This window comes from Papilio machaon, chromosome 2 (assembly GCF_912999745.1).
Source record: "Papilio machaon chromosome 2, ilPapMach1.1, whole genome shotgun sequence".
Lineage (NCBI taxonomy): Eukaryota > Metazoa > Arthropoda > Insecta > Lepidoptera > Papilionidae > Papilio > Papilio machaon.
Genome location: NC_059987.1, coordinates 3,727,825 through 3,751,332, shown reverse-complemented (window position 1 = coordinate 3,751,332; position 23,508 = coordinate 3,727,825). Strand labels below are relative to the sequence as shown.

Genomic DNA, 23,508 nt, shown 5'->3' with positions numbered 1-23,508 from the left:
GTGTGGAAAGATTTAGTTTTTTTATTTAAGATTTTTGCTTTAGTATACTTTCTGGTAGCAGGTATTTTAATCTTTTGTATTGGCAACACTAACAAAAATGTCATGTCAGACGGTTGATTGTTAAAAAGAAGTTACGATTTGTTGTTGTGCAAAATTTAAATAAAAATCTTCAAGAAAACCGCTTTATTTTAATAACTGATCCCACATATATATATTTTTTTTTTAAGTATAAGAGCTTAAATAAATTATATAATAATTGGATGCAGTAATTTTTGTAGCTGTTAAACGTATTGAGAATCGTCAATTGTTATTTGTTAATGGTTAAAGAATTTTAATACAGACATAGAACCATATTATGAAATGGTCAATTCTAAGATTATTTCTCCACACCAATCATACGCTACAATTGAAGATATTTATGCGGATATAGTTTTAGATATGAATTTATCATTTGATGGCTTATCTTACCTTCTCGTATATCTAAACACTAATCCGTGATCCCTTATGTCAAACTAGTTTATCTTGTTATATAATTGTCACCATCTTAGTGATGACTACGGAAGAATTTGTAAAACTTTTTCATTACAATTTACTTCACATATTATTTCTTCTCGGAGTTTAGTAAAATACAGAAGTGACGTCATCGGACTCCGTGACATGTTATGATGCTTGAGTAGTACATTTCTGCACACATACTATAAACTATAGCAAAACAAATATAATTCATGGATAATTTTCGAAAGTAAATTTGATTCTCTGCATATACTTATCTGAATTGTAAAGAAGTTTATTTTTTATATTTTTAACTAGCAGCTTTATATCTTAACTAGCTGTCGACCGCGACTCCGCCCGCGCGGAAATAATAAAAAAAATTAATATATAGCCTATATGTTCTACATCTGTGCCAATTTTCATAAAGATCCGTTCAGTCGCTCCAACATCCATCCATCCATCTACCTAAACATTCGCATTTATAATGTTATTAAGATAAGATTGAATGAACAATAGACAATGTTTTGTATATGTTTTTGCTAAGCTTAATTAACTCGTAAACAATTATAAAATAATCATAGCGAAATTGAATAGATATTCAGAGGACAAACTACACTCTTTATGTTATTTAGATCGACCTTTCATTGACCTAATTAATAATTCTGCATAGAAACGATAGATAATCCCACGTCTTTGACTTTATCAGGAGGAAATTCGGCAACCTCTCGAGATTGTGGTTAAATAGTCGGTGAAGAGGAGAGAGGTGGCCCTCCCGCGGACCAGTTGGTTATCGTAACTCCACGGCGACACAGCGCGCGGCAAAATGGCGTTCCGCGCTATTATCACTCTATTTACACTCTACCAATTGTAAGTACAAAGTACTATATTAAGTATTGATGTGTGTTTTTAATACTAACTGCATATAATGCTTGAAAATTCTAAATTGATTTATAACTTACTTGTATCGTATAATCATTAAATTACTGCCTAAATTATTTTATATCAATCATAAAGTCCTAAGTAACTATAAGAATCTTATTTTCATCAATGTTGTAACCTCAACTATTTATAATTCGTAGTACGCATGTGTTATTGGCACCATTTTTAAGCGTAAGTTGGTCAGCAAAAAGTACCGTTTATTTTGTCCGTACTCTCTTTTATCAAAGCAGCAGTCTGATTTCAATTTAAACTAAGTTCTAACTAACTAGTTTAATAAATAAAATTACCTTACTTTGGTAACATAAAGATTATATCCATGTATTATATTTATATGGAAAGAAATGATCTAGGTGAATATCTCCCGATTTCCAACAATCTAATACGTATAATTTTTTGACTTAACAACATTGTGTTGCGATTTCTTAAGTACTTTCCACACTCACCTTATACTGTTACATTACGTAAACTTAATCAAGTAACAATAAGTAATAACACCAATTGTTTAAATGATTGTTGATAATTACCGATTTTCTTTTTTTTAATAACACAAAATAATATATGTTCAGTTAATCAATTCTTTTCATTGAATAGTGCGTACTTTGATAATAATTTAAATTCGTCATATAATTTACGAAACTTGAAGAACATTTAGTTTATTATTTAATAGTTTCGTATGTTCTCATTACGTTGTGATAATAAAATACAAAAAAACGCTATGTAGATATGAACAGGAAATCTATAGAACAATTCCAATATACGTATGTTATATACATTACACACCACATAACCTCTGAGTACAATCAATGATTAAGCAATGTTTACGTACGCGATGAGACTAGGAATAATTAAATTAATTGTAAGGCTGGTAGGCTCCACACATTTCCACAATCAAATATTACAGGGACATGAATTAGTCATAGGTCAGGCTTATGAATGTAGTCGTAGGTTTGATTACATGAAACTTAACCTCCAAATAACTATTATTTCGAATCTTACACCGTCTATGCACTGAAATGATTATGTAAACGTCGTTGAGTATCAGCAGTAGAATCTAACTATAATATTAATATGATGATTAACAGGAGTCATGCACACTACACCAAATTCCCGGAAGGGTTTACATTCGGTGTGGCAACTGCCTCGCATCAGATTGAAGGCGCGTGGAATGTCAGTGGTAAGATCATGTTTTATTTCATTAATTTCAACATGAAGTCTATGGATTATACACTAACAACTTATCTCTTTCTTACCCAGTTATGTAAAGAAAGACAAAAATGATAGAAAATAGTCTTCCTTATTCACTAATACAAGATATATTTATTGGTAAATAAATGAGTTAGAGTTACAATCGTTTTTACACATGGATACTTATTTTACAAACGCCTTTAAGATGATACTCTCAGAGGCATTTATCAAACATCTCAAGTAGGATTAGCCGTACTGTCAATCAATTTATTTATCTATTATCAATATGGCTTGTAGGAAATTCAAGAGTTGGCAAAGATTGCGATGGGTATTATGAATTGTTACTAGAATTGTTTTTATCAATGTCACAAAACGTCGATAACTAGGCTTTTAATGCGGGATGACGTATGATTTTACTTGTAAAACACTTAATAACTAAGTTTTTTAATTAGGTTACCCGCATATAATTATTGGCTTAAATTAGATTAATTTGCATAGATCCTAGGCCACGAGTACAAGATTTCATTCAAAATTCAAGACACAGGCATTTAAACTTCTTATCAATTTGTTTACTTATATAAGTAACTATCACTACATACGTTCACAATACATATATTTAGAATACTTACCTTTATTTTTGCGGTAACAAAATAAACACGAACATTCTTTTGATGTTCAGGAAAGTCAGAAAATGTATGGGACCGGTTAACCCACACGCGTCCAGAGATGATCGCTGACGGCACTAATGGTGACGTGGCGTGTGACTCGTACAACCGGTACCTGGAGGACGTGGAGGAGCTGGCCTACCTCGGCGTCGACTTCTACCGCTTCTCATTGTCTTGGTCCCGTATTCTGCCCACCGGCCGCGTCGACTACGTCAACCCAGACGGCATCCGGTACTACAACGCTCTGCTAGATGCCCTCGCTGAGAACAATATTGAACCATTGGTAAGTTAAACACGAATGTGTACTATCAAACTTATCTCAGTAGGAAAAGACACATTCATAATATTCAGCTGTATTCAATCACTTTTTTCTCATGATCAGGTAACTTTGTTCCATTGGGACTTGCCTCAATCACTCCAAGATCTCGGCGGTTGGGCGAACCCGAAAATGATCGACTACTTCCGCGACTACTCGGACCTTTGCTTCAGGGAGTTCGGTCACCACATCAAATCATGGATCACATTCAACGAACCCTACGAAATCTGTGAGGACGCGTATGGTGATGAAAAGAAAGCACCAGCCATTGACAGTCACGGCGTAGGAAATTATCTGTGCAGTGACACCCTCCTCAAAGCCCACGCTGAAGTGTACCACCTCTACAATGAGACATACAGGCCGAAGCAGGACGGAAAGATCATGATCTCCATCAATTCCATCTGGTATGAGCCGAGCGATCCAAGCAACGCTGAACAAGTCGCCTTAGCTGAGGTCGCAAATCAGTTCAAAGTAAGTAAAACGCCTTCAATGCAAATATTTTCGTATACTTTTTTAATGTAATCATTTGTTATTGATTACAGTTCGGATGGTTCGCACACCCGATCTTTACGGCAGAAGGCGGCTACCCTGCCGTGATGATCGAGAACGTCGCTCAGCAGAGCGCCGCCGAGGGCCTGCCCAAGCCTCGTCTCGAACAGTTCGACGACTACTGGATACAGCGCATCAAGGGAACTTCAGATTTCCTCGGCATCAACCACTACACGACGCATCTCATCACCGGTGCTGGAGTCGACCCCATCGCTAAGTCTCCCTCCTGGCTCAAGGATATCGGCGCAGTCACGACAATGGATGTCGGCGGTGAATCCGCTTCCGAATGGCTTAGGGTAAATAAATATTTAATTCCATCATCGTTATTCCGTTTTACCCTACCTAGCTTTGATTTTAAAATATATTGTACTAACAGATTGTACCGACTGGCTTCGCCAACCTCCTGCGATGGTGCAAGAGCTCGTACAATGACCCTCCTATCTATATCACTGAGAACGGCTGCTCGGACCGCGGCACGCTTGAGGACTATGGACGTATCAAATACTTTAATGTAAGTTAACAATCTTTTCGTTCGACGTCATTTACAAGTTGTTTCAGTATATTTTAATATCTTAATATGTTATTGTGCTGCTGAAGTAAAAAATCATTTTTTTATACACTTTAAACAAAAATATGAATGCTTTCAGGATTACCTGACAGAGATCCTGAACGTTATTTATGAAGATGGAGTTAAAGTATTGGGTTACACGGCGTGGACTTTGATGGACAACTTCGAATGGAGAGCTGGATTCTCGTAGGTTTTGAAAACATGATTTTTTAGATGTAATATATTATTGATCAAGCGATCTACTTCCCACTTTATACATATTAGGACTTGCGACTATCAGGTCTTTAGTAATTAACTAAGTAGAAATACTTAAAAAAGAGAACATTTTACGTAATTTGAACGTAAACCTAAATATTATCTAACAGTTTCAATATGTTGCAGCGAACGCTTCGGTTTATACTACGTAGATATATCAGACCCAGCGAGACCGCGCACGCCCAAGCTGTCAGTGGAGTACTTCAAGCAGCTCGTCGCCAACCGAGAGCTGCCGCAGGATGACCGCTTTAAGGATCCCGCGGTATGATATACTAAGTTTCAATTAAAATTAAATAACAGAAAAGATGTATGACATTTAGATTATTTATATTTTTTTCTGTTAATTCTTTTTAAAATAGCAGCTGTTCCTATAATGCTTTTTAATAAATGCTTGGAATCAAATTCTAAGGGACTAAAATATTTTTTCTTTGTAAATAGGAGCGGTGTAAGAGAGGAAATTTTCTTTTATCCTTGCTATGCACATTACAGCAAATTCTTTTGAACGTGCATCCAAAATGAACTAAATATTAGTATTTATAAATTTGTCTTTTGTAGTTCCCAAGGTTAGTGATTAAAAAATTCCTTTACCATATTCTGGGGTTTATCGCTTTAAAACCAGAAATATCCAATTTTCTTTGCATACAAGATGTTGCTTATTTTATATAAAATTATCTTTATTTTATTTTATTTATTTTTGCCATGCTTTATAAATAGCATTTTATATTTTAACTAAAGCACGATATTTCTAACATTTAACAGGTGAGGAAATCATAATGCATGCGGTGTTGGATCCATGGGACTTGCTGACACACTTTTAGAATTTGTTAAATAGACATATCATAAAAAAACAATTGTTTTTTTCTTTCAACAGCATAAATCCAAAACAGAATTATGAATAATATATGAAGAAAATGAAACATATGATAGATATTGAAACAAATATTTATTTAATTCATATAAGAATATCAAATTATTTACAATGAAATTATAGCAAATAAAAATTAAAAATGACATTTGTAATTTCATTGTTATATATAATATTGATATACGACGTGTTATATACACTACATAGAAAACTTGCATCTGTTCAGACTGAAAAGATATGTTTGTAATTAAAGGCTATCTTAAGAAATAAACTATATATTGTTTAACTTAATATATTGTTCAGTATATTATTCGTGGTAAGCTCTGAGGCGTAGACTCTGAGAGTGATAGAGTGGAGTTGAGTGGAGTGGAGTGGAGTGGTGGTAACATGGAATGTTTCTCTTTGTCATCGTAGTAAAAGCGAAGCATTCAGCTCTGCGGTGCGATAACATACGAACACCCAATATGATGCTTGAGTTGGCACGTCGACAGTAAGAGCACTCTTGTTCACCACGTGCCAAATCAAATGCCGGTTATTCCTAGGCATTCATGGCTGTGTTTTACATAAGTATAAGTATACCGCAGAGTTTTCAAACTGCGCTAAAAGTTATAACGGAATATGACATAAATTCAATCACTGCCACAGATTATATTACAACTGTCAAATCAAAAAAAAACTCTTTAATAAAAGCATTTCAGAATAATGAACCGAACAATATAGAAGCGTTGTAACTTAAAAGTATAAGAAATAATACACGACAAATACAAAATAAAGGACAAAGAACGGATCTACAGAATACAAAATTAAATGTATCATAAACCCAGCACCGCTACACCTAACTACAATAGTTACACAGTTGCTATTCAATATAACATTGAAAATTAACAATAAATCTTACAAGAATAGTACTTTTACTAATATGGCAAAGTTTTCAATGTAGCATTTTAATATAAGGCCTAATTTGGATATTTAAATCAAACTGACTGAATTATACAAAAAAAAAAGACTAGGTGGGTATAAACAATTTCGAAGTAACGCGCTTCCGCTGCATCCATAGTATAAAGTAAAGAGTATTGTCACAGTCAAACGTGTGATAAACCACGTTACAGGTTAAATGTTAAATAAGACAATTCATCAAACGACAGAGTTACACGGTCGGTGATAGCTCAGATACATTCGCAACAGTTTGAACGAAACATTCATCAAAATATACGCATCGCAATCACAATAATAAGTAAACTATAAGAGTTGCCAAATAACTATCTACGACATGATTTAACTAACTAATCTAAACATAATCTCAAAAAAAATACGCAAGGACGGTGTAAGTAGACAAACACGTTATTATAACAACATATATAAGTAATTTTAATTCCGATCATTAATACAACATCGAGTCACCAATAAGTGGACAAATACTTCAATATTATCTTAAAACACAATAAATATTTTTTTATCAAGGCACAATAAGGCACAGTTAAGGTGTTATCACATTTTAATTATTTCTCGATAGTGTTATCGTTATTTCACATTTCGAACGAGTTAAATTGAAAGTCGAGGATTTCCTATAATCTAATGAAAGAGTATGGAAACCTAGCTTAAAAAAAGGGCGATGCAATATTTCTCCTTTCTATTATGAAAGAAGTTATGCAGCGAGCGCCATTTATATTCATCTCGTACATTTTAATGTCACACGATATTACTAACTGTAGGTTTCTGAGACCAAAATGTCTGTATGAAACGATAATATGTTTAAATGGAGATTTTGTTCTCAGAAAGCCGCAGTTAATCATACATTTAATTAAATTTTACACAAAATTGTGTTATTTTAAAACTTCAAAGTCAAAAATTTTATATGTTATATATTCTATGGTATATCAAATGCTCTCAACATGAATTAAACATTGAGTGTATGCATTATTACTTAAACATATATATATCAAACGAAAACCCTTATTTTATATAATTTTGTATTACTATCTCATTCAAATAAATGCCGAGATGCAAAATCCAATGACATGTGATACTCAACTTGGTACTGTTAGCTAACGTTAAAAGAAATACAACATAATTTCATCTCTTTTTTTAAATAGAGATGCCTATATCGATGGCTCATACGTAAAGTATCGTACGTTAGAAACGCACATACGAAAACGTAAGTTAATTAAAAAAAAACATAAATCAGGGGGTGAATTTCCAAAATTATGACTACGATAGTTTACGTAGGAGTCATCGGTATTTGTATACAGTACTTTTTGCAGTGCAATCTAAATAACTTCTTTTTTAATTTGCAAATTGTTTAACTAACAGTATCGAGAAGAGTTCACATCGTTTGTATCTAGCAATTAAACTGATTCACACAATATCCGAACATACATTACGCTAGTTATTGTCATTTTCTGAGTGAAATGTACATCAACATTATCCTGTCAATACCCCGTCGATGTTTCTGACCAACCGTGCGATAGAACGCAAGCGACATTTATATGTAAACGTAGAATTTCACTGCCGTTACAACAAAACTCGTATCACCGCACATGGGCGTCGCCGGACGATAGTTATATAGCGCCGTGTCTCTATTGAAATTAGGAGTAAATTGTCAACTACATTGTGGGACATTTATGTATTAATTAATGTATATTAAAAAATATTTTTATTGTTTTTTTTTCTTTTTTTAAGACCTCCATTTTCTAAAGAAAAATAGATTTTGTATAACTAATACTAAAATATTTAACTATAACCTTATTATATAAACTGTATATATCTATAGTTATCTAATAATAGCTAAATAATGCTGTAATAAACATATTACGAAATATATAACATAAAAAAAAATTATATACGAAAAGCAATACTATAATAATCAATGTAAGTAAAAAATATCCGAATGAATCAATCGAATTTGAGTAAACATTTTGGAGGTTAAAAAAAATAATCAAAATAACAATTTTAATCTAATACGAATTTGTGAAGTAAAACAAGTGAATTTTAATTGTTTTGAGACATTCGTATCAAAACAATTAACTTAAAAATAAAAACGTTTTGTATTGACCTGACAGACTTTGATTATGTCGTTTGCCGCGTCACTACCGCGCGGTCAGTCTGCGGGGTCAGTAATCACACTTTCACACGAGGGAAACACAGTCAAGTAGACCAGTAGAACAGACCAGTACTGCTTTCATTTGGACTCACACTGTCAAGTACTGTTGTGTAGTACTGCTCTGCCTGACTCTGCTTCCCTTGTGTGAAAGTGATATAAACGGTAAGTACTAAAGTATAATAATAACTAAGATAAGAAGCCCGGCCTAAGCCTAGAGCCAGGTGAGGACGTTGTCCGTCTTGCTCGGCGTTGAATTGATCAGTGATTGTACGTCGTCCAGAAGTATATCGTTGGTGAATTCGCTCAACTGAAAACATAAAAAAATACCAATTATCGTACGGAAAAAAGAAGTAAATTGTGTAATTTTGTGGTTATATTTTTCATTACCACAAATTGTTGGATTCGTTTGTTCCGTGTTGGTAAATTGATTATCACACTGAAATGATGTTACGTGATTTGTGCTTTGTTTTTTATAAGCTAAAGTAAAGATATTACAATTTTCACAGATTTAAAAACAAATCAGATAAGCGTATTGGTAACGTGTCCTTTAAACGCGTAAACGTATACAGCTGGGTAGAAATGTTACCTGTAGTGAAGGCACCAGGTCGTCGGTGGGATCTATGTTGTCGCCGAGCGAGATGTCGGGGTCTATGGCGCCGGCCTCGCTGGTGCAGTCCATGCGGTCGTCCATGCCCGCCAGGAAGTCCTCGGGCGTGTGCGGCATGGAGTAGGAGGGGTTGACGGCCATGCCCAGGCCGCTGTCGGCGGACTCCTGGCGCTGGTGCTCGGTCAGGCCGGACAGGAAGGGGTCGAGGTCTGCGGCCGCGCCCCCGCCCGCGCCCGCGCCCTGCACTCCCGCGGCCCCCGCGCCTCCGCCGCTCGCCAGAGACGACACGATCGAGCTCGATTGCCGGCCCATTAACTCTTGCTGGAGAAATTTTCATGCATCTTGAGCATATGTTATATTGTAATTTCGTCGCGTTGTATTACCGTTCACGGTTTGATGGCGTTGTGTTGGATGTACTTTGTTACAGAGATCGACTTTACGTAAATTAAATGTTGAATGACTTCAATTTAAAACCTCTGATAAAATTAATATCTGAATTTATATCAACATTTTTTTTCTCATTAAAGAAGCAACTAATCCATGCCGTTGATGAACAAACAGAAAACTATTTCAGTCTATCCCGATTTAATTAAAAGATGTGAGATTTTCAACATTATTTTAAATAGATATTATAGTAAACTGTGTTCTTATGATGTCCCAGTTAAAACATAATAAAAATGTAATGTTAAAAATAAAATGAACCTACGTCATAGTCGGGCGGTATGCGAGTGAGTGTCCGGGTGTATTTAAATGCTCTCTATCACTGTATATCTGTTACTATCACTATATTATATGTGTTACTATCGCGATAGAGCAAAAATTACTTATCAATTATGTCACCATTGTCGTAATCATTGTAAATATATATTATCCTCTCTTCATCGTAAGGATTACATACATTTCTAATTTTGCTAATAGCTTGACTACCTCAAAAAATGAAGGACATACCTAAGTATCGGTTAAGATTCTTATCATTGTTTTGTGATCATTTAACTTTAGGTTGTTACAAGATTCAAACTTTATAGCAGTTCTTGCAGGCGCATATCTTCGCAGGTGAATGCTGATAACGTTTGAGTGGCATTTTATAGGTTATCCCTTTCCCCACATCTATGTTACCTGGAGCATGATCTCCTGCTGGCGCTGCTTGAGCCGCTCGCGCTCCATCTGCAGCGACTGTAGACGCAACTTCTGCTGGCAGGCCTGCAGCGAGGCGTTGGCCCAGCCGCCGCCCGCTGCGCCCGCGCCCGCCACCGGCGTGCGCTGAAGGTGTTGTGCTGGAAAAAACAACATAATATATGAATACATGAACATAGACTAAGCAAAGACACCTCTATTGGTTTCTCTGTCTTTATGGAAACATAGGATACTGGTATTGGCGGCTTAAAATATAGTACCTCTGTAAATGAACAGCTTCAATCAGTTACCGTGGTGCCTGCAGCGTCATCACCGCTAAGAAATTGTCATTTTCCGTCGTCTTGAGGCTTGATATACATACTCTATGATAGAAGCAAGAATGAAACTTACGTATTCTAGGATCGAACCAGGATGTGGTGCGTGCGGCGTGGTTGATGAAGTAGACCTCTCCCTCGGGCGTGGCGGCCTGCTCCCAGCCGTCGGGCAGCGGGCCCAGCGGATCACTCGCCGCGCTACTACTTGTACTCTTCGCTGCTGAAATTAATCGGTAACGATCGATCAGCACTAATCTTACGTGAATACTATAAATTGGCAATTGGCAAATGTAATCGATGTCTGATACTCTCAACAGCGACTAGTTGCAAGCGGACATTGGGATCGGACTTGAATGTTTATGGTTTAATATGTTATTTGTGTTATGTTGAAGGTATATAATACTATATTAGTGGTATATTAAAAGTACAAACTCTACATAAAAAGATATAAATTCAGTGTCTCTGTCAACATCCAATTATTTGTAAAAGTAAAATTATTAATTATACATAAGATAATTTATTTATTTTGAAGTCCAATACGTCCAAAGCGACGTGTAGATGTCGCTAGATTCGCAGCGGCCTGCGTAAGCGCATGCAAGATGATTCACGCGCGTATGTCGCCGCGCAGCCGCCCGCGGGCCGTAATCGCACCTCGCGCGGCTATATTAATGCATACGTGTGCGGTGTGCGGTGTGCCACGCAACAAACGAATGCTCATTCATAAACAACGTTGATATTCATAAGGATTTAAATTGTAACACTTCGCGGTATTTTCGTGATATCTTTTAACGGGACTTTGTCAACGAGAGCGCACGTCGACTATGTCATTGAATATTTATAGGACAACTCAAACGTTAACTGTTAACTCATACTGGACAGGTGTTTCGTAGGATTTCCGAGAAAAAATCCTACACAAAATCACATTTTACTAATTCTAATACTTATATATACAAGTCCGGAAACTAACACTGACATATTAGAGAATAATTGTGATAAACTCTTAAACAACTCTACCTTAAGCAAAGCTTGAAAGGGTTGCTAATGACAAATAATATGTTATGTTCAACACATGAACACAGTTTTGCTCTAAATTAATTAAATGAATAATAACGTGCGTACAAGAAACTTTAAACATAATATCACAAAGTGGTATTTCCATTGTGGCCGCATTTTGAAAGTAGTTTTCGAAGGACGTTCGTGTTTTGTCGGAGGGATGGAATTCCAAAAGTCAAAGCGAATCGATAATTAAAGAATCTTGTTTACAGCGATGGTACCGTAATATCATTTAAATTTAATTAAATTTAACAGATTTTTGTAATTATAGGCACGTCGCGTAAATGCAGAAATTAAATATTATTTGTTAAATACTTCTGTTTTGTATCATACAACAAAATCAATAATCATTGAGATTAGTAAAAACCTTATGAATTAGTCTTCTCGGCACCTATTTCTCTATTATATTCTAAGTTACGTTTGTCTGTATAAAGTTGTAAATAGAATACAGCAAGACTAAATAAATGGTAACAAGCAAGAGTGGATGCAATTAAGTTGTGATTACACAATAGAGCAACGACTGAGCGATGAGGCTTAACCCGCTAATGCCGTATTACCGTAATCTGTGCCTACTGTTATACATACACACTACCTGTCATGCATTCACTCAATTCACCTTCATATATTATGTGAAGAAAAAAGATCAATTAAAAACATAAGTGTTAACTTAATAGTCATGATCATCCGCTATGATTAATGGTGGTGGAATACATTGGTAGAGGTAGACTTAGGAGAGATGGCTGCATTTAAAGGTGCCATGATTAAGAAGAGTGTGGACATCCACACAGAATTGGATAAGGACAGGAAATTGATGATCGGATTTACGCACTTACTCGTTCATGAGGTACATACGATGATACCGTTTGATTTAAGGGTTAACAATTGAGTCTCGAATAGTTATAGATGGTCATATAAAAGCCAAATAATTCTTTAATTAATGGAATTTTATAGGAAGTAAACTGGAGATTGATCAATGTCCTAAAGGAATTATTTTCTTGTTGTAGTCCTTTCAACAATGTTATAATAGACATTGTCACACATCGCTTCTTAATACGTTATCCTCATTGAAGTAATGTTATGCACTGAACTCAATATCTAGCTATTTTACAAGAATTAAGACGTTTTAACAGTGGTAGACGCCAGTAACAACAACATCAGTTGCACGAATAGGTCAGCTCGCCCGGTGAAATACCACACAGATGACTGGCGTGAGGTGGAAGTAATTCCGCGTTTCGTCTGATGAGTGTGGTGCCGGAGGCCTAATTTAAGTCCTCTTTCCCTTCCCACCCTTTTTATATAAGGAAAAGATGGGAAGGTGAGGTGGATTTGATGGAGGAGATGCATTGGAAGGTTAAATATTCTCTTTTTGTGCGTTTCCTCCTTCGTTGATTTAGGGTAGGCAACGCATCCGCAATTGCGAATGTTTATGGGCAGCGGTCGCTTCGCCATTTCGGCGAATTCATGTGGCCGCTTGCTCACTTGCCACCTTTTAATATAAAAAAACGTTTGAAATAAAAAGATCGAGTTCCATGTATTTCTAATATAAGGTTTTTTCCCACATTCAGTTGACCGATGAGTCGAACTGAACTTGAAACGATTAACTTTTCCTAGAAGTCCGCTGTGAAACTGTCACTGTCTTGCCCACGTTATGCAACTGAGCATCGGTAACATAATTGAGTATTACTTTATTAATCACGGTACCAGTAATTATAATTTTCAACCTGATGCGTAAACATTAAATAACTGCATTTAAAAATATGCAAATAGTGGTTTAACATTGAGTTGATTTGTTTTTAATGTGTATCTTTTAAATTAAGTAAAAGATATTTTATACTATAAAACAGCAGCAAAAAAACAAAATCATTTAATTGATATAGATTGACTTCAAAAACACATTTATCCATTTTTATAATGATCGCAAACTTTAATGTTGTGTGTATACGTAAAAATCTTTTAAAATAAATTGACTAAATATTGAAGTCAACAAACGTTAATTTTCCTTTTTCTTTCGCTAGATCTCGTTATCTAGAATTCACAGTAAATGCATATAAAACGTATAAACATCTTTACACTTAGTGTAATGTTATTTCATTTGAATTGTATCATTGTACAAAAATAACTCTTACTCCCGAGAAGTTGAGTGTTGCCAGTGTGCCAGTGTGTACCTAATGGATCATAAGAATGTTATTTCATATTTGAATGGTAATATGCTATCGCGACACGAGATTATGCTAAGGAATGTAATGTAAAAACACTATTCCTATATCAGGTGATGTACAGACTGGGCCTTGTTTGCCGTTGTAATAAAACAATGATAAGGCCATATTAAACACTGTCACACCATGCTGACGGTTGCCAGAATATTGTAATTTACACAATTTTATGTATTTCCTATATATCTTTTTGGTGTAATTTTCAAATCGATTTTTGCAATATAAGGAAACCAACAATATTTATTTGGGTAATAGTTATATCAGGTTTTTCTATGCAGTTTATTTCTATTATGTTTACATTAGTCTATGCATATAGCTCTAGATTTCACCTGTATTAACCAATTTGCACAGTTATAGGTCTAGTTCCTGTTACTATCGTATCAAGGTATTTCCTTCCGGCATAAGTACGGAAGTACCCTGATATGGTCAGTGGCCGAATCGAGACCTCACTTTTAGAATGGCACTATTACAATTTAATAAATCAATTAGGTTTTGGTCTAGAACGCTAGAATATATGAGATAGAGACAAACTCGATTCTGTATTAGTACCTAATGAACACCTTTACCTTGCCATTGACATACACAACAACAACATTTTTCCGGGTAATATGCTAATAAACATACTAGTTCATTATTCGGAAAACTTTTATCCGGACAAGGTGAAGGGATAACGGAATGTCCGGGTGAGCAGCGGCAACACCGGACACCGGGTAGCCTTGACAAGGTGCGTCCGGCGCGGCGACCAACGGCGACGCGCCACACGAACGTGACTGGGGCACGTATTCAACGCGACTATCATGACAATGCTGTGTTGCACTATACACGATTGAAACAAATAAACAGTATTCCTTTGTATATAGAATTTATTTCCTTAGTAACAATTATTTACTTAACAGTTCGCTTCAGTAGCTATAAAAAAAGTAAAAAAAAGGAGAAAAGCAAAAACTTGAACGCAGATTTTGTAAGGTTATTCTATCCTGATATAACAATTTAAATTATCCACTATCCCGTCCGTTCGATTTAAGTATAAAGGCATAATAATAATTATCAATATAGAAATAGAATTGATAATAATAAATAAATATATAAAACACGAACTCCAACTGAAACCTTGATCGGCGCGGACTTCGATTCATTCATCTGTAAATACATCGCGTAAAATATAAAACTCATTCGTGGCCTAGTTTAACAACGAAAGCGAAAAGCAGACGCACATCCCGATCAAAAGAAATATATGAAAATGTGAACACTGCTCGCTCCCACCAGTTATAATGGAGTTTGCAACGTCAGCGAAACTTATAAACAAAATTCGTTCATAGTTCTAAAGACGAAAACACTTCATTCAGCTGTAGAACTGGCAGAGTTCTTATAAATAACCTTACTTTACAACACACAGCACAAACATAACCAATGTTCTGGTAAATTGAAATAAAACGTTTTATTTACAAGGTAATTATTTATTTAGTCTAAGAGTTTATTAATAAATAAAGAAATGATTAATTAACGTACACTAACAGACGGAACTCGACTACAATCGAATATAAATAACATGAAAAATAATAAAAGGATATTATTAGGTTTTAAGATTATTATTGTTATACTTGTCCGTCCTTAATTCGATATTGTTTTTTAATTAATATGCATGTGCTTGTGGTAACTAAAACGCTATTCTAAAACATACTTTTTTAAATTATTTCATTGAATTAATATCAAATGATCGTTTATTAATTACTTAGATGTTAAAAAGTGACCTAAATAAGCCAATGTAAATGTGCCAGTTTAAGATGAAGGCGCCAGTGGAAGCCAGCAACGTATTATAAGATTCAAACTTTATCGTGGTTCGTGATTAGCTGCGGGCGCCTGATTTGCGTAGTTGGGTAGGAGTCGGGCTCATTATGATTTTATTTTTATGAGGAGAAAAATGTCTTGGGGCATAGAAGCTATAAATCCAGAGTACTTTGATGGTTTCATATCCTAACATGAGCCATACCCTATAAACAAGTTTCTTAACGAATACCAATGGTAATACCAACTCTCGGGGTTCACTTTTTATATATTATGAGGTGGCAACGAGCATGCGGCCTCTTGAATACGCCGCAATGGCGAAGCGACCGCTGCTCAGAGACATCCGCAATTGCAGATGTGTTGCTTACCTATAATCGATGGAGAAGGGGGCGCACAGAAAAAGAATATTTCCTCTTCCAGTCCGCCCCCTTCTCCGTCAAATCCATTCCCCCTTCCCATCCTTTCCTTAAAAGAAAAGGGAGAGAAGGGAAATAGGAACTCACACCCGTCAGACGAAACGCGAAATAACTTCCACTTCACCTGTATTCTGTGTGGTCATGGTGTTATTGTTGCTGGCGTCTACCACTGTTTACTGTCACTGCGAGCGGGGTAAAGTGCATACAACCGGGCCGTGCCTTGAATCTCGTAACAATCCAGGACGATACATTGTGTTTTATTTGCAGTCCTTCGTGAGATATTCCGAGCCATGCTAAAGTTTGGATTGCAGTGTAGCCCTGTGTCGCAAACCTGCAGCGCGGCGTCGCGGCCCAATGTATTCCGAGCCTGCTTTCATCGCTTCTCTCGCATCGACCGACGGAAACAACGCGTTAATTCCCGTCATAAAATCACTTTTAGAATTCAGCTTATTTACTTGTTTTTTTCTTTATTTTAGTTCCATGATAATTTTAAACGCCGCTCCGAAGCCAATTAGATCACGTGAAAACGAAAAAAAAGGCTCGGACGGTTTAACGATAGCTCTGATGTATTACGACTTTTTATGTTTTATTCGTATTTTGATACGAGTTAATGTAATTTTTTTGTTTGAATACAATTTTTTATGAAATCGATTCAACTATATGGTCCTATTAAGATTTTCAAATGTATGTTATTGTTAAGGTTCGAAATATCAAGCATTCATAAAATCTGATGAAAAAATAATCAATTAACTAACTTCATTTATATTTTTACGCGTACTGTGAAACTTTACAAAAAGATGCTATATATTCTTTAAAAAAAATACAGTTTCTTAACCAAAATTACACAGTTTTTGGCTAATAGGAGTGACTCGGCTGATGCAGCGCTCAGCTTTCCACTGTAGGTCGCGGTGGTTTTCAGTCTTATAGACAATAAAATTTTAACTTAACGATTGTTTTTCATAGTAATTAATTATAGTCGCATAGAAATTACATAAACTGATATAATTATCCTCGTTTTAAGTAATGAATGTAATAAAAATTATGCGACATGAATAATTATGTAATTGAAAAACGCATTGGAAATAAACAAGGTTAGAACAATACATTGTTTTTAACCTTTATCGGTAGGTAGGTACATTTAATTGATAACCTTTAAAAATAATTATGCAGTATACATAATTAGTCCCGACCAGTGTCATACATAATAATAGATAATTCTTCATGAAAGTAAAAAAAAAGCTTTACTAATTTCCGTGTTACTTCTTACTAACAATACGTGGAGAATAGAGAAAAAAGTTAGTCAGATTAGATTTTTAACACACATTTTTGTTTAAAACCTCTTTTTCCACTAACGATTTCGTTCGCGACTATTTCTATGAAACACTGGATCTTGTACATTATTGATCATAGAAATAGCCATAAAAAGTAGTCGCTTAGTGGAAAAGGGGTCTTATAAAATTAAAAAAAATATATTTTTACCTGTTGGTGTGGCGGGTGCAATGGTCTGCGGCGCGGTGGCTTGTGCTAGCATGGCTTCCGCGCTCTGCGCTGCAAGCGTCTTGCGTGGGTCCTCCCATGTCGTCGTCTTTGTTATGTGACTGAAATACAAACAAATGTTCATTAACAACATGGTTTTATAACAACATAATTCAACAAGTTGTTTCATGTCACAATTAGAAGGTGAACTGATGATGATTGGCTTTACAAAGTACGTAGAGAAAAATGGAACGATGAACGAAATGGATGAATATAGGAACAAAACAAAAAAAATCCAGGTGGCTTTGCTCGTTTACCACCTTGTGCATTAAAAAAAAACATCTTTCTCTTATATCTGATCTTTATAATCTCTTCAAAACACAACAGACACATGTATATGTATACACAAAAATATTAAAAATACTACCAATTCATTGAACAATTTTTTTTGGCATAATAAGCAAACAAATGTAAGTTATTATCGTTTCTTAGAATTCGTTACTAATAACTAATTAGACGCAATGCAATTTCAGTATTGTTGCAAAACGTGCACTTGTTTCTCTAAACGCATCGATTTACTTAATAAAGTAATGGTTATAATTATTTTAATGTGGAAAATTACACTGCTGATTGAAGTAGGAATAGTTATAGATTATATAGTTATTAGAGTATTAGAGTATACTTAATATTCAAGTAAATGGCACGTAAATAAACAAAAGAATGTACATTACTTCCTATGTGATACTCGTATTATTTACCTACTCTTCTTCTTTCTACTCCATACTTTTGTCTATTCTTTTTATTTAAACACTGTGGGCACACCTGTGAACACATACGCTCACTAACCACGAGCCGATATAAAGTGTGAATCTTTTAATGCAGCTTGCTAATGTAGCACATATCTATATTTCTTCGACAAGTTTTCTACCTAATTGTATTGTGTTAGTCAAAGGACATTTAACCAAAAGGGGTAGGAAATAAACGTATTCGATTGTATTTCTATTGAGAGTTAAATCTTCCTGCTTAGCGGTCGAGGTGACCGATTCGTAGAGCCGGACGCAGCGGACGCGGTGTACAACGTGCGCGACCCACTGAGCAAACAGCCACTGCCGCCGTCATTACCGCCTCTTTTACTTTCCTCACGCCGAAAGTAGGCGCTACTGACGTCAGTACTCGCCCAAAACTTTTATTAAATCTATCGCCATCATAGCTATACGTAATTTTAACTTTTATAAAAGAACATTCCAATATCAAATTAAAGTAAAACATTTGGAATGTATTTGTTATTTACCGTAACATTTTTATCTTTCACTTAATTTAATAGTATTTCATTCAGACTTAAAGAAACTCCTTGTGCTTATTATTACCAATCAAAATACTTAATACAATAAGTTAAATCCTAACTTATAGAGATAACAAAAAATACCTACACTTATATAGTTTGGTTAAAAAAAACTCGAATAAGACGTGTCGGAAAAAAAAATCGAAATAAAAAATTTACACGTACGAAAAAAATAAAAATTGACCATAAAGTGGTTTTATAATGTTACATTAGTGTGCCTCTAATGTAAAAGATAAGGAAAATGTTTGGTATTGGAAAGCGCGAGAGGGCGTCACCGAGATGAATCGATTTGCACGGCGCGGTAATGAACTTGGCCGCACTATCAGCCGCGCCCGATGTCACGGTGGAGCATAACTACACCTGCCATACCTTTTCTAACCTTTTTATAGCTGCGATTACAATCGATCCACAAACTATTGAGAGGGAAAAAATGTCTAATTTACTACTACTAATGAGATTAAATTAAATTCCGTGATTGCACAGTCAAACTATTTGCAGTTATGTGGAACAATGACTTACTCTAAGTTATTACCACTTTTTAATATTATAAATGCAAAAGTTTGGATGTATGAATGTATTTTTGTCAAAAGGTATCTCCAGATCCGCTCAATAGATCTTGCAGAAATTAGGCACAAATGTAGAACTTAGTCTGGAAGAACACATAGGCTACTTAGTAAGTTTTTTTTAATACCGCGCGGACAGAGTCGCGGGCTACAGCTTGTATATAAGAAATAACAACCTAATCCAACTGATTAAGTCTTAATTGATATGATAATCATCGCTTTCGAAATTTTACAAATATCCGTAAGAGATTTTTCACAAACCTAAGCTGACCTGAATGTTAGTAGTAACATAAAACCCTTAAAACAAATCGCAATAAGTATTTATATGGTAATTCCATTAACTTATTTCACAATCTAAAGATACAAATGTTTCGCCAGAACGCAACAATAAGGGCATCTGAGCGCAGGAACAAAACAACGCTAAATATTATCGGTCGAAAATCACAACATGTTCTTGAAGAACGCTGATATGCATACGAAGTAAATAATATCGGCTTACAATCTCGCCTTGAGCGTTACCCAACTGCAAACAAGTCGGACAAATGTAAATATATTTAAAACAAGTAAAATACGAATCAACATATTTAAATTAAATCTTATTATATATAAAATAACATTACATTTAAAAACGGCATTATCATTCATTCCTCTATGTAGAAATACGTAAACTGCAATTTTATTTTTATATAACTAATAAAAAAATATACAATATTAAAAAAAAACATGTAATAAGTAATTTTATACGATAACAACTTTTTGACATATTTATGCGATTGTGTGAATATCTAGTTTTTGCAGTAAGACTTAGAAAATTACAACCAAACATCATTCTTCATTTCAAGTTATTTTTTTATGAATGAAACTGAACGTAAGTTGATGTTAAAGAATGATAATGTCTATTTAATCGAGTCATAACTCTAACCCATATATGGCCGATGTGACATTTAATAAAACACATACTAATGAGCAATAAAGCTATCACAAAGAACTAAGCGCCTATTTCCACTAGACGACCTGACGAGCGACTACGATCTCACGCGATTGTTACACACGATTGTCTCACCATACAAAACGAACAAAGTCGCGCGGATAACCAATCAGTGGAAATTGTACGTAAGTCTCTTTACTTCTTTACTCGTAATATGATGTTTTCAAGATTAACTCGATAAGAAATCACAACATCCTCTCCATATTGATATAATATTAATTTTATTAAATACAAACTATTCCTTGGCTTCAATCACACCGGATATTATGTGGTAACTGAGTTAATGTGAAACTCACTATCAGAGAATTACCTTATTCATAAATTTTATTGAATGAACTAATGAATACACACAATGAAAATATAATAATACTTTACTGTACAAAGATCTAATAATGTGGTCCTAGCACGAATATTGCGACAAGAGCTTACGTATCGTCATAGTCAACTATGTCAAAATTAGTATAAGAATTTTGGTGTATTTACCGCCCGATACCGCGCTGCACAAATTTTAGTACAAATTTTGTCGATTACGATACGATGGAGATTGTCACAAATAATCGTGCTAGGCCCACTGTTTATATGAATACTCGTACAATCAATGTAACTGTGTCTTTCAACTATTAGTTGCCTAGTCGAGTCCTTGTAACATTTCTTTGCTGTACTTGTTAACATTTTAAGCAATGTTACTTAGCAACAGTATCTAAGCATAACCGGTTATTTGCACAAACCTAGAAATGTACCAGTGTCTATTGCTACACTTACGTAAGATTTTAGTTATCCTGTGGATTTCTTTGTCTTCGTTTTAATAAACGGTACACAGTTATATATGTATAAGTTATATATAGTATGTTATATAGATGTTTAGACAAAACACATAGATACCATGAAAGACTGAATAAACAGTTTTTAATCATGGAATTTGAAAGCAATGTCTTCGAAAGATAGAGAAGTATAGTAGCAATTTGGCAAATGTTTGCAACGTTTATAAAAAAATTAAGAAATTCCAAAATCATTTATTTTAAATCACAAAACCCAATGGCGCTAAGGAATTTGTATGAAAGTCAACGAGGCGCCAGGCGCATAACTGTCCCACGAAAAGCAGTCGCTGGCGTCATTAGAAGTTGAAGCACCTAAGTAAAGTTCATCCCGTACATATTAAAATGCAGTATTCAAATCGAGTGGCTGTTTTTGAAAGCGTATCTACATAGTAGTACACGATGCCACGTGACAGCATTGCAGAGTTGCGGGCAGGTCAGCGCGGGATGTGGGGCCGCGGGGCAGGTGCGGCGGGAGGTGGAGGTGATGCGGTCGCGTGTGTAATTACAGCGCAGCCTGGCGAGTGCCGCTGCCGGCTCACATTGCATAACACCGACCGAACTGTTATACAAGGAGAATCGCACCTATCATGTTTGTACACAATCATGTTATTTACACACACCCCGCACTCTTCGAGGAAAACAACATGTAAACTGCGACGCACAAGTCACCCGACGTACTCGATTGTAAGCAGCTCTTATAAAACCCACACTAATTTATATCCGGAAAAAATTAATGTTACTTTAATTACATATTTAATTAAGAGTTTATCGACATTATAAACCTATTTGTCTTAAAAAAATGAGTCAACTTTTATTGAGTAATATAATTAGAAATGAATGCATTGAATAATCTCAAACAGCTTTCAAAGGACGTGTTTAGAGCTTGCAGCAAGGTCGACCGCTTTGGTTGCTATATGAAACACAAAGTGACGGTGTACAAAGGCGGTACGCAACAAATTACAGGATGGATACGCATAAGATATTATAATATGAACAATCGCTAGATGACAAGCTGCGTTGTGTAAGAACCATGTCTTTCTCTTGCGGCAAGGCCTTCCACTCTTTCACAATAGCGGCTGCAGTTTCTCGATACCACAGATGTCAACCGCTGCGCCTGTACAACACTGAACACAATTATAACTAACGACTCTTGTATATGGTTGTTATTAATTAGAAAGGATTAGCAGTTGCCTGCGACTTCGTCCGCGCGGAATTAAAAACCCAGGCACCCAGGATATTTTAGGTTTCTAATAGTTAAAGCATTTTCCAAATCTGTACTACTGATAGTTTCGGAGCCTATTCAATGCAAGGAAACAAACAAACAATCAAATAATAATTAAATTTGTCTGGCTTTGCACGGATATATTGCAACTGTTATAATTGGTCTAACATCTTCTGCAACAAATTGTTTTCAATTTTATCAAATTTAAAGTGAACTAAATAGTTTCCCTTCATAAAAGTTGCGAGGTAGGTAATCGTTTTCTACTCAGTAGCAAATTTGTTTATTTAGATTTTTTTACACACAATTTTTTAAGTAAAATCAATTGCGAGTATGTGCTGCCATACACCAAAATTGTCAAGAAATTTGGTTCCTCTTTGCAGATAGAACTTATGTTATAGATAAGTATTAGGAAAAATATATTATTTTAAAAGTTTATAGGTATGATTCCATTTCGATTTACACCTTCTAGTTTTATTATGAATACCATGTAAGAGTAACAACAATTTTTTAATCAAAACAGAAAGAAGTTTACCTTCATCATAACGTTTAATAAATAGTTTCAATATAATAAATAATATGAATACGAAGGAAGAATATTACCGTCATAATACTTAAGGTCGTCGATCAACAAATGGTTTATTTC

At 35.1% G+C, this 23,508-nt stretch overlaps 2 protein-coding genes across 4 annotated transcripts in view; one reads left to right on the top strand and one right to left on the bottom strand.

Annotated features, from left to right (window-relative positions):
• Nucleotides 1-1,241: 1,241 nt before the first annotated feature.
• On the top strand, nt 1,242-5,887 carry LOC106717628 (myrosinase 1). Of its 2 annotated transcripts, none has more exons than XM_014511514.2 (9): nt 1,242-1,359; nt 2,514-2,605; nt 3,296-3,564; nt 3,664-4,068; nt 4,140-4,442; nt 4,523-4,657; nt 4,794-4,900; nt 5,096-5,231; nt 5,841-5,887. In XM_014511514.2, exons 1-9 carry the CDS (start codon nt 1,316-1,318, stop codon nt 5,862-5,864), a joined length of 1,515 nt encoding a protein of 504 aa, XP_014367000.2. In that variant the 5' UTR covers nt 1,242-1,315; the 3' UTR covers nt 5,865-5,887. The 2 variants fall into 2 exon arrangements, with proteins under 2 accessions (XP_014367000.2, XP_014367001.2); XM_014511515.2 differs by lacking the exon at nt 5,841-5,887 and adding an exon at nt 5,729-5,807.
• A 2,866-nt stretch (nt 5,888-8,753) lies between these two features.
• LOC106717581 (transcriptional coactivator YAP1) overlaps nt 8,754-23,508 on the bottom strand; it is a 41,022-nt gene continuing 26,267 nt past the window's right edge. Inside the window, exons 2-6 of one of the 2 annotated variants that reach the window (XM_045680660.1) lie at nt 17,936-18,054; nt 11,066-11,209; nt 10,658-10,815; nt 9,521-9,862; nt 8,754-9,241 (exon numbers count right to left, since the gene is read on the bottom strand). In XM_045680660.1, the coding sequence (XP_045536616.1) occupies nt 9,146-9,241; nt 9,521-9,862; nt 10,658-10,815; nt 11,066-11,209; nt 17,936-18,054 (859 nt within the window). In that variant the 3' untranslated portion in view covers nt 8,754-9,145. The remainder of the gene's footprint in view (nt 9,242-9,520; nt 9,863-10,657; nt 10,816-11,065; nt 11,210-17,935; nt 18,055-23,508) is intronic. The other variant, XM_045680662.1, reaches the window with a different exon arrangement.